The 12500-nt window shown below is 39.3% G+C and overlaps 2 protein-coding genes across 6 annotated transcripts in view; one reads left to right on the plus strand and one right to left on the minus strand.

Moving 5' to 3' along the window:
* lmbrd2a (LMBR1 domain containing 2a) overlaps positions 1-8195 on the plus strand; it is a 14615-nt gene extending 6420 nt beyond the window's left edge. For 2 of the 5 annotated variants that reach the window (XM_017451723.3, XM_017451724.3), the window contains exons 18-20: positions 731-2586; positions 3742-3813; positions 4829-4897. In XM_017451723.3, the coding sequence (XP_017307212.1) occupies positions 731-785 (55 nt within the window). In that variant the 3' untranslated portion in view covers positions 786-2586; positions 3742-3813; positions 4829-4897. Of the gene's footprint in view, positions 1-730; positions 2587-3741; positions 3814-4828; positions 4898-5015 lie in introns of those variants that run through there. The other 3 variants (XM_017451726.3, XM_053674655.1, XM_053674656.1) reach the window with 3 other exon arrangements.
* A 2587-nt stretch (positions 8196-10782) lies between these two features.
* spef2 (sperm flagellar 2) overlaps positions 10783-12500 on the minus strand; it is a 25888-nt gene continuing 24170 nt past the window's right edge. Inside the window, exons 35-36 of the mRNA XM_053674653.1 lie at positions 12005-12124; positions 10783-11713 (exon numbers count right to left, since the gene is read on the minus strand). Of these exons, the coding sequence (XP_053530628.1) occupies positions 11624-11713; positions 12005-12124 (210 nt within the window). The 3' untranslated portion in view covers positions 10783-11623. The remainder of the gene's footprint in view (positions 11714-12004; positions 12125-12500) is intronic.

The following is a 12500-nucleotide window of genomic DNA, read 5'->3' on the forward strand; positions in this document are numbered from 1 at the left end:
CTACACACCTCCAGGCAGCGTGGGGTGCTGTGTGGTGCTGTGGGGTGCTGTGGGGTGATGTGTGGTGCTGTGTGGTGCTGTGTGGTGCTGTGTGGTGCTGTGTGGTGCTGTGGGGTGCTGTGGGGTGCTGTGGGGTGATGTGTGGTGCTGACCAAAGCAGAACCTTCAGATGCAGCAGCGCTAGTGTTACAGGCGCTAGCTTCTCTGTGAGTTTAACACACCACGCTAGTCAACGGCAGTAAACCCATGCGGTCAGCAAGTTTATTTGTAAGGTTACTATAGCGCTGCAGAAAGTGTTGGATTCGGACATGTGATAGCCATGCTGGTGTAGCACATACACACACACATACACACACACATACACACACACAGACACACACAACACAGACTCAGGTTAGTAAAACTTGTACCCCTGTGCTGTATGAAAAAATGAAGGTGAGTATTAATGTAGTACCAAATACTGTATCAGATAAAATGAAGAGAAAAGCACGACAACAGTACGTCCATCAGTTTAGCTGAAATTAACCCACTCCATCATCACTGTGTGAAAGTGTAGAGAATCATCACATGTGTAGTGGAATAAACATCAACAAACATCCTGTCAAAGCATTTTGGAATAATGTTAGTTTTGGGACAAAGCCTAATTCTGAACTCCCTAAACAATATGTTCACATCTCTCTCTCTCTCTCCCTCTCTCTCTCTCCCTCACACTCTCTCTCTCTCTCTGTAGGTACGGTTATCTCTCCACCTCAGGGTCTCGCACTCGCGTCTTCGATGATGTGTGAGAAAAAGTGAGGGATCATGGACGAAGAAGAGACACAGATATTGCACTACTTCACTTTCTGAAGAGACAGTGACTACGTTTACACGGACAGCAGTAATCTAATTATTGACCTTACTCTGAGTAAGATAATAATGTGATTAAGGTGTTCACATGAGTCGCTTTTAGAATACTCCTGTCATGTTCCCGTTTTACATGTTTTAGAACATAATTAAATGAACAGCCCGCGTCATTACGTCACCGCTCCACGCCGTCCGACGCCCCTCCAGAATCTCACGTTTCAACATACAGTTGGTCTTCGTTATGGGACCGTATACAGTTTTGGTTGTGTTTATTTCATTTTTTTTTTACGAACGCTTTAAGTGCAGTTAATTATTTCTCATGCTGTACGTGCTAATAGACAACTGCTTGAAGCGGTGGGTGTGTCCCAAATCGCATAGTTACCGTCTATATAGTAGCCGAGATACATGTATTTTTCCCCACTACAGGCCTATAGTAGGAAAGTATGCGGTTTGGGACACAGCCGAACTCTCTTGTTCGCCGTAAAACGTAAAACTGCCGTGTGTGATCGTGTCCTGTCGCAAAATGCGGTGAAAACTCCCACACGACGCTCATAGTGTGATTAAGGTGTTTACATGTCACTACTACACGTCCATAATGCGACTAAAACAGGAATACTCCACCTGTCTTAATTCCATTAGAGCTTACTTCAATTATGACCTTAATTAGATTAAGGTAAGTAAAAATTGCTGTTTACATGCTATTTTCTTAATTAGAGTATGGTCTTAATCGGATTAAGAGTGGATTATTGTTGTCCATGTAAACGCAGCTACTGTGTGTGTGTGTGTGGTGTGTGTGTGTAAGGGGTTTCTCACACAGTAACTCCCACAGTGTTAGTAACCATAGCGACTGTAGTTAATACAGTATACAGAAGTATAAAATGAGCAGTTCATTATGTCACAGGGAGAATGTTAAATGTTTAGTTAGTGTGTGAGTGTGATCTGATTTCTGTTTACATCAGACCCAAAGCTATGAATGATCAGGTGTCTGAGTGAGCTGACACGAGCGCTAACACGAGCGCTAACAGAGCGCTAACACAAGTGCTAACACAAGCGCTAACACAAGTGCTAACAGAGCGCTAACAGAGCGCTAACACGAGTGCTAGCTTGTAGTCCAGCAGAGATGGTGAGTTTTCAGACTGAACCTGACCCCCCTCACGTCTCCGTCCGCACCCCCATGCCACCACTGTTTGGTTGTTGTTTCTGACAGGGAAATGTTTTTGTCTCCGTCACTCTCGTCTTATAAACATGTTTGTTCTCACTGAGTTCATCATCTAACTGAAAGATTTGATTTGAGATGTTTTATTGTCTTTACACTTTGTGAATACCTCAAATAAACAGTTTCACATGTCGTGTGTTTTAATCCTCAGACTCCAGAGTTTACTTTATTAACACACACACACACACACAATAATAAACATCCTGTTTTCTCACGTGCTCACAGGCACGTGGCAGCGTTTTCAGTTTTAAAGCCATCTTATAAATGTATTTTTATAATTCCACATCTGTGAGATTTCCCACTGGAGTACACATTCCACTGAACTTCCCGGCTTCATCTCCCATTGACCCAATATCTCCTGTTATACGGTACCGCTGCGATGACGTCACACAGGTGCCGCGGGGAAATCGAAACTAACGAAGAGCCAATCAGCTTCGAGTATTTTGGCGCGCAATCTGAAGCTGTCTGGGCGCGAGCTAAATCCCTGCAGTAATCTGAGGTAACTCCTGAAGGTCTCTACACCTGAGGTGAGAAAATAATACATTTATTACATTCATATCGACCCGTCTCGCTGTATATCTCTGATTAATGTCTATATAAAACCCCAGTGTAACTTTTAGCAGGTCCAGTCTTGTTCAAAAGGAGGATTTTATAACTGGTTAGCTTCGTTAGTTTAGCACAGCTCGATAATCCGATATCAGAATTACAATAGAAGTAGATTAGACACTCGAATGCACGGTCTGGTTTATTAAAAGTAAACAGATCCGACTTTAATGACTTCTTTTTTCTCTTCTTCCTGAATGGATTTGATGAAAAACACCAAGATTTATAAAACAAGAAACAGCTAAAGACACACCTCTTCTGTCAACACCTAACCAACCCCTATAATTAATAAATACATACATACATAAATAAATAACTTCGTGCACTTTGCTTCTTCTGGAACTCAGTTAGAGATTGTACAGTAACACTACTCGTATTATTCTCTACTTGATATCTCACTTTACTTGTGTTTCCTCTTTTATAAGTCGATTTGGATAAAAGCGTCACTAAATGAATAAATGTAAATATAAAACACTAAAAGACTCTAGGAAAGTATAAAATTATAAAACACTGATGTTACTGAAACCTTCTGAAGTGGAGGATGAAGGCAGGGGGGTCATTACTTTAGGGTGTATCTCATTCCTGAGGACACGTACCGTGTGGAGTGAGAATGAAACTGATAGGAATTATAATATAAATATGCAGAAATCTGAATGATGATGATTATTATTGGGGAATAAACTACTTTAACCTGCGTGTTAGTGAGTTTGTGAAATTATTAGAGAGAAGTTCAGTAGAAATGGATTACATTTGGGTAGTTTATTACATCTAAAAGTGTGAAATATTTCCAGTCTCAGGTTTTAGATTCAACTTAAGTTCAAAATACACTTTTAGCTAATACTCTATACTGATTCTTTTCTTAACCATCACTTCTCGACTCGACCGGAACCTCAAACAACATCAACTAACTCTTTTTTTTTCTTCTTAATGGAATATTTGGGAAAGGGAGGGGAGGACAGAACAGAAAAGGCGATGTAGAAATGTTTAGCAGAAATGTTCAACAGAAATGTCTAGTAGAAATGTTTGGTAGAAATGTTCAATAAAAATGAAACTTTAAAAAAAAAACAAATTTTCTCCAGAAATCCGTTCTGATTGGCTGCGTGTGACGATCTGTTACTGAAGTTCCTGTTCTTCATCCACGGACCCTTCATGTGAGGCCTTTATTATTTTATTTGTTGTTAGTTTTGGCTCGATCCCCTGACAGTGTACTCATCCTGTAATATAGTGTGTGTAAATACAGGGAATCTTTACCAGTTATGAATAGACAGGAAGTGTTCTCCCAGTTTACTAGCGAGCCTTTACATTATTGGGAGGTTAATAACCGGCGATCCATTCGTCCAGGTCTGTAACCCTGCAGTGCAGGAAGTGTTGAAGTGGTAGAACACTTCCTGTCTATTAACAGCTGGTAAAGATACCTCCACTTACACATATTATATTACATATTGCAGTATGAAGTAGGGCTGGGTAAAAAATAACGATTCTCCAATTTTAATCGATGTCAATTTAAAGAAACGATATCTATTCTGGAAATCCTTGAATCCATTCTTAATGCTTTACTTGAGAGGATGTGAATATTATCTGCAGTTCGCCTCTCGTCCTGAAGATGTCGCCATCTTTCATGTTTTCAATTTTGAAAACAGCTCTTAAACGTGTTTCTAGTTGTTAATGAATTTCAATGTGTTTTATATATATATATAAAGTAGGAGGGTTTCAATTACCAACATTTATATTAAACTATAGACATGTCTGCAAAATTAATATTTTAAATGAAATATTGATAACTAATTGAAATCAAATCACCGAATTGGTGGCACTACCCAGCTCTGGTATGCAGTAGTTGAGTAAAGAAGCAGCTCCTGAGTCTGGGGAACACAAGCTCTGGCTTTGAAGGGTTTTATGGTTTTAAACAAGCACGCATACGTAAGTTCTCCTCTTTCCACATGTATACGTATATTTTCCGTGGTTGTAATTTATCACGTGTGGGCGTCACCGGGTTTGCCACCATAGAATTGTTTACAGCATCGTACCTAATTTGTGCAGAAGTGTTAAAGTCTCGGTTCAGATGTGGCTTTGTTGCTGTTGTTGAAATGTCGTGCACAAAATCATAGAAAATGAAAAGTCAACTGTCATTGCAATGTTTAATCTGACGTGTGGCATGTTTTCCAGTCTAGAATGAATAACGGTTGTAAAGAGGAGGGGGAGAAGAGTGGACCGGACATGGACACTACTAAGATAGTGAGTTACACCAATTATTCATCATTACTGAGTGAAAATTATTTATCGGGTAGAATATTGTACCTGTAATACACACATTTCACAGATTCTCAGATTTATGTACTTCACATGTTGACAGAAAACAGAAAATCACGGACACACCTTGAGATTCCGTTACGGAGACAACAAATACACCATGTTCTGTAATGCACCCATGACCGTCCAGGAGAGACTTCAGACTAACGAAACATTTAAATCCATCTATAATAAAAAACAGAACGGAAGAAAGAAGGAATTGGTTATCAAGAGAGAGAAAATGCCCAGAGGTGCTGTGACACCAAACTTCCCCTGCTGTCTGCTCAACGACGACGAGCTTCTGGACATCAGTTTCATCAGCTCAGGTGGAAACAGCGTCATAGTGAAGACGCCGAAACCCACTGTTCTCTCGCCTGAACGTTTGATCAGTTTCTACATCAAGACAAGGGGCGATACAAATATCCGCATGCTGATGAAAAACAATGAATTGAAAAGAACCGTGGATCACGTGTGTGTGTATGCAGTGAAAGGAGAAACCGTGAAAGTGGCACTGAAGCGTGATGGGCGATTTAACAAAGGGATTTTCAAGAAAGGGGTTCTCTATGAGGAGGAAACCGAGAGCACAGTGAATCTGTCTAATCTCGTTGATCATCTGGATGGAAAGCAGTTTCAATTCAAAGTTTCTCTTTATCAGACAGGCAGTCAGGAGTCGAGTCAGGAGATGAATCAGGAGTTTGAAACAGTGAAGGATGAAAAAAGTGAAGTTCCTGAACCTCCTCAGGAAAAAACACCCAATGAAGACTTCACCAAGGCTCAAGAGAAGAAAACGGAGACACCACTGAAAGAACAGAAGACTAAAAAATACCCAGAAACAAAAGAGATCCCAAACACACAGGAGATCCTGAACCTTCTGCGAGCTCAGCATGGAGATTTGTTGAAGACACTGAAAGAACGAGAGAAGCTGAAGAATAATGTTGATGTGAAGAGGTTCTTCAGAGAGGGGTACGATAAAAGTGCTCAGAGCATTTTGGAGGTGAAGAGAGTGAAGCGATTGATGAAGTTGTCTGACTCCGTCTGCCAGATCCGCATGAATGGTTCTGGAAGAGGAACCGGATTCCTGCTCTTTCGCAGATTTGTCCTCACCAACGCACATGTTGTTGGAGACTTATTTCCTTGTACAACAAAACTGAAACACAATCTAACAGCTGCATTTGGATTTGAAGATTTGAACTCTGTAGGAAAAGTGATACCAGTGAAGAAGGACGTTGTTGCCTTTTTCAAGGGGAAAGATGAAATGAGGAACTACCTGGATTTTGCTTTGCTGGAACTGAGCAGCGATGAAGATCAGAGCAGCGATGGAGAACTGAGCAGCGATGGAGAACTGAGCAGCGATGGAGAACTGAGCAGCGATGGAGAACTGAGCAGTGATGGAGAACTGAGCAGCGATGAAGATCAGAGCATCGATGGAGAACTGAGCAGTGATGGAGATCAGAGCAGCGATGGAAAATATCCTGGATTGTTGAGGTACTACAGCACTCCACCCATCAGGGGTGGTGTCTGCATAATTGGACACCCAGGGGGTGGAGTCAAACTAATGGACCCCTGTTTTATAATCGCAAAAGATGACATTCTACAAGCAGCAGAGAGATACTTTAATGATAACAAAACCCCTTGTGTCTTTCACGTCCTAACACAGCAGTGCTTGGCTGAGGACAAGGAAAAACGTGAATCCCAGATCATTTACCATTCCTGTTTCTTCCATGGATCATCTGGCTCACCGCTGTTTGACGACAACTGCAACCTGATTGGTCTTCACACCGGTGGATACGTTTATGAAGGAGAAGGGAAGAAAACGAGGAGTGTGATGGAGTACGGCCTGCCGATGTTCCCCATTCTGGTACAGATCTTCATACAGTGCAGTGAGAAGAGACCTGATATAGTTCAGTACTTTGAGAACCAAAACAACATGAAATTAGTTCTTAAAGTGGCAAAAGAACAGCTAGAGAGTCGTCCTCAGCCCATGGACATTTCACCATAATAATTATGGCTATAAATTTTACAGAGTTTTCTTCGTCTCCACCTGAAAGAAAAGTTCCTGAATCGTTTCACCGTATAATACTGAAAAGAAATGATGTTCAGTACCGAGAGTTCTGAAATATCAAGTGTGGGGGTTGGGCTTCAAAAGAATGGAATCAAAAGGAAAAATCAGATCAATAAATGAGTGGTTCAGTTACATCGTGTTCTTCATCGTCCAGAAATCTCTGATTACAGTCCTGTATTTATCTCCAGCTTGGACTTCCTTCATCTGAATCCTGCTTCACTTCATCTTATACTCAGTTGCTTTTGTCTGATATTAGTGTTGATTTGTTCTTTAATCAATTACTGTCTAATCAATTACTGTCTAATCAATCTGTTTAATGAATTACTGTCTAATCAAGTACTGTCTAATCAGTTTAATGAATTACTGTCTAATCAATTACTGTCTAATCAATCTTCCCATATTAATAATGTTATATAAAATACCTTTAACAGTTCTTCCACTGAAAATGATTAAAATAACGTTAAATCTACTTTTGTGTTAATGTGCTTCTCTGTTTTGATGCTCTGACCGGGTTCGAGTTTCTGTTTATTTAATTTTATTAGTGTTATCTCGTCACCTTTACGTGCTACACTGTATTATTATTTATTTAATTGCGAATCTGTTTTTAGAGGATTTAAACCTAACATGGTGAACAAATTATATTCTAGAATTCAGGCAATTTTACTGGGGTTATCTCATAGTGTGGCAAGGAATAATCTGGAAAGACCTTTGTAATATCACATGAATCACATGGAAATGAATCGCTTGATTATGAATCACATGAAAATGAATCATGAAAATTAATAAATAACAAAGATAAATAAATAAATAACGTTATTAACAGAAGAGCACGATAAATGCAATAAAATCTGATCTACGCTTCTCCTTTAATATAATCTTTATAATCAGTAGACTGTAGCTACTGGACTAGCAGCTTTCATTCTGAATCAGAAAATACATGATCCTGATTGGCTAAAAGTTCCTCATTAAGCAGCTGGTAGCCAATAAAATGTGATTAAGAGAACTAATGCAGAAGATAATGTGATGATGGAGCAGTTAAATATGAATATTCATAATCATGAATTCTGTTCTACACACCGCCGTTTCTGTCCTTTTTCTATAAACCTCCTGTTCTGCTTTGGGTTTTTGGTGTTGGTCTGTAGATTAGATAATAATAATAATAATAATAAATGGAGAACATTAGTTTGTGGCGTGGTCAGAGTTTGAGTTTGAGCTGCTTCACGCCGTCAATTTCTTCACATCACTGTTTTACTGTTTCAGCTTTGTGTCTCACGTCTGCTCGTCACGTCTGCTCGTCACGTCTGCTCGTCACGTCTGCTCTACAGGAAACATGATCTGATCATTTGAGCAGAAAGTCAGTGTAACAATGAACACTTTCTCTTAATTAAACCGCTCGTGTCATGGAGTCAGACTCAGTTTTCCTTTATGTGGCTTTTATCAATAATTCATGTCCTGTGTTTTAAACTGTTGATGTGGATCAGAAGCGTATTATTATTATCATTATTACTTACTGTATTACTGCTGAGAGGAACGCTGTTATTTAAATCAGTCCGTCTGTAAACAGCACCGATAAACAAGTCCACAAAACTAAATTTTTACTAAACGCTGAGAGTCGTGTCGTCATGTCGCTGCTCCGCGTTCAGTTCATATTAAAGGTTCAGTTTGGGACAAAGACACAAAAGTTTCCCTTCATTTAATTAAGGAGACGTCGTTAAACATCACCATGACTCTGACTTGAGTGTTTACAGAAGATCGTTAAACTTCTCTCCATCACGCTGCTGTTTTATTTCTCTATGCAGGAAATGAACAGTCCTCAGATACGGTCATCTTTTACCCAGATGTTTGTGTAGCTGCTGGAAACAGATTCACTCAGGTTTTCTCTTGCTGGTGGGGGAGAGACTCAGAATTGAATATTTAATGATCCTCCAGAGCTCTCAGCATTGTTCACAAACTCCTGTCCAAATTCTGTACATTTTACTGGCTGGAATTTATCAGACATTTTAAATCTCAAATCTCAGCTCTGGAGTGAGATGTTCAGATCAAACCTGCGCTCCTGTCCGTGTCTCCACCTCAGGAACCAACCGTGGCAATATGAAGATAATCAGAGAAAGTCAAAAGTTTCACCCAAAAAGCTGTTAGGGTCTTCGTGAGGATTTTTATTGTTTTTTGGCTGAGAAATAAAAAATTTTCAGATTTTCTCCAAATTCACAATGTGGGTTACTGAGGTCAAGACACACCCAGGGGCGCATTTCATTTCATCCCATCACACTCCAAAGCTGAGATACTAGAACTTAATTTCCAACTAATTACAGTCAGTGAAATATACAGAGGTTTTGGACGCAGGATTCCGATCCAACTCACGTTTCGGTTTCATTACATTCAATATACAGAGGAGGAGAGAGGAGGACAGGACAAGAGAGGAGAGGTAAATGGTCTGCACTTATATAGTGCCATTTAACCTTAGAGGTTCTATAAAGAGCTTTACACTGTTTCTCATTCACACACACACGCACACACACACACATACATAAGGCTGATGAAAGAATAAATAATTAATTTCCATACACATCCAACCAAACGCGCGCACACACATCCTTTCACATAGATCAGTACATTCAAGTGCATTCTACATACTCACTCTAAACAAAAAAACATGACAACTTTTAATGAAATTAATTTCAACCAACGAACTACACTGAATTAGAGAAATGACCTTTTCCTCTACAATCAAATGTACTTTCGATTAACACTAATCATTTGTATAATAAACACGTTTTTAAATTGATTACTCATAAAAATTACGTTGTTCCAACTCGTTTTTTCACATAATGTAAAAGGAATTTAAGTTTTATGTAGTTAATTAGTATAATTATGAACACGAGGTTATAAGTTGACAATCATATTAAATTCTGTTGCTCCATTTCGATTTCCTCCAGGAGAATTCACCCTTTTAAACCTGGAGAAATTACTAACGTCAAGTTGTATAACAATAGTATTAAAATCCGGTGTAATTTACAATACAAATCTCATACCTAACATCTCTGTAGGTTTTACAGACGTTAAAGCACTGACTGAAATGAGCAATACAGACAAAAAAGAAACACTGCGTGTTTACCTACACACTACTACCTTTATCTCTCTCATAGAACTATCCGCAGTCCAACGGCTCCTAATTCTCCTCAAAGAGCAAACTGACTACAACTGAGCTACAAGGCTATATGTGTGAATGACAAAAGATTTTTTTTTTTTTTTAAATGTGTCAATACATGTAATTAGATTACACAATGTAGTTGATTTACACGAATAAGCAGAAATGTAATCATGTTTTTCCTATAACACAAATGAAAAGCCCTCGGTAGGTGAGCAGATTTGTGAAATGAAACTTCACCATTCTTTTCCACTGCTACAGTAAACTAAAGAGTAGATATTCAGATTACACTGCTAACTGTGACTAGCATTAGCTACGTGTAGTAGTGCAAAATAGTCTGTTTATGACGGACCTCCTGATTAAAGTTTAAATAAATAAAGATTGGTATCTGGATCGGTATCGGCTGTAAAAATCCTGATCGGAGCGTCAGTAATGAACACCATTAAACTAAAGCGCTCTGCATCTGACGGGTAAATGAACTCCCCCAATCACATCCTATATGAGATTATTCAGATATCTACACAATACACACAGAGCGGTTCGAGAACTGACTCCAGCCCAGAACCACGACAGTGGAAATGTCTAATAGTGCAGCTTTAAATATATTTAAGAGGAGCAGACTTCAAACACTGAACATTGAGGTTTATTGTATTTGTTTACAAGGTAAACAGGTTAACAGTTGTTTTGTGCATACAGTCTGTAAAATGAACTGAAAATATTAGATTTATTTTATCAGAAGGTAAATTAATGTGTCATGAATCACACTATGTTCCTAAATTCTGTCATAATCGTCCAGCTCAAGTTCTCTCATGCTACTTGTGTGTGATATTGTGGTACATTAACGTTACCAAAAATAAACCTGGATGAAGATTCATCCACGGAGTAAATCTGTATAATGGAGAATGTTTTAAATAAAGTTTGGAGAAGTTTGTGGGAAGCTCGGTGATGGTGATGTTGAAGTAGAGCGACCGTGGTGTAGATCGTTTATAGCGTACGGTTAGATGTTTATTTGTGGAGACTGTATTTAGTTTTCAAACTTCATAAAAGTTGTGTTGATTTGTGAAAATGATCTTGATGGACTGAAAACCTTTGTTGATCACAGAGATTATTTTCTGCAATAATCCAAAAGTCTATGTGAAAATCTATTGCGAGTTGATCCTATTGTCAGAAGGTGAATGAATGTGTCATGGCTCACACCGTGTTCCTAAATTCTGCCATAATCGTCCAGCTCAAGTTCTCTCATGCTACTTGTGTGAGATATTGTGGAACATTAACGCTTCCATCTCTAAAAAACTAAACTAAACTTCAACCGTACTCCTAAACTTTGTAATTAACAGCAAAAGTGGTCCTAAAAGTAGTAGTTAGTGTAGAGTCCTGATCAGGAAGAGAAGAGCTAGTAATGAATAACTGCAGCACATTTACAGGAGATGATCGTGTTATAATGTACACTGGTATTTTGGAGTCACTCGGCTCCTGGTGATGTGATAGAGGACATTTCACTTGCAGGATCTTCTGAAGAAAACTGCTTCTTCTCCAACACTCTGGAAAAGTCCTGGAGGAAATAAAACAGCAGAGAGTTTCTTTCATTAAAAAATAACACCTGGGTCACGCTTCAGAACCGTTATTAACCCTGTTCCTCATGTAGCTCAGCGTTAGATCACCATCACAACACCACTTTCACATCACAGTGAACCCTGGAGCTAAACTACTTACACCACACTACACTGAAACAGGAGGTTTACACTTCACTAAACTGTGTGTGTGTGTGTGTGTGTGTGTGTGTGTGTGTGTGTGTGTGTGTGTGTGTGTGTGTGTGTGTGTGTATGTGTGTGGGGTCACTCACTGCCAGTAGGTACTGGGACGAGGCCATCAGTTCTTGAAGAACAGACTGCTGGGATAACAGATGAAGCGAGATCTTCGCATCAGGCTGAAAGCCGAGCTCTTTAAACAACTTCATGAGATCCTACAAACACACACATGCACGCACGCACGCACACACACACACACACACACACACATATAGGAACATAACAGTGTTATGTTTTAAATAAAATAAATGATCACATGGAAATCTGAAGTGAAATCAGGAATTAATCTACTGATGTCCCTAAAGTGTCTCCTGATCCAGGTTCAATTCAACCTTCACAGTTAACATCCTCAAATACCTTAAACACCCCAGAAACTCACCTGAAACACACCTGTCAGCAGGAACACCACACCCACACCCACAGCCACACCCAGTGTTACACCTACACCACTATTCAGGTTGTGTTCAGATAAACGCTGTAATGTGTATAGACTTTTTATCGGTTATGAGAACCAGACAAATGTTTATACAA

This window comes from Ictalurus punctatus, chromosome 22 (assembly GCF_001660625.3).
Source record: "Ictalurus punctatus breed USDA103 chromosome 22, Coco_2.0, whole genome shotgun sequence".
Lineage (NCBI taxonomy): Eukaryota > Metazoa > Chordata > Actinopteri > Siluriformes > Ictaluridae > Ictalurus > Ictalurus punctatus.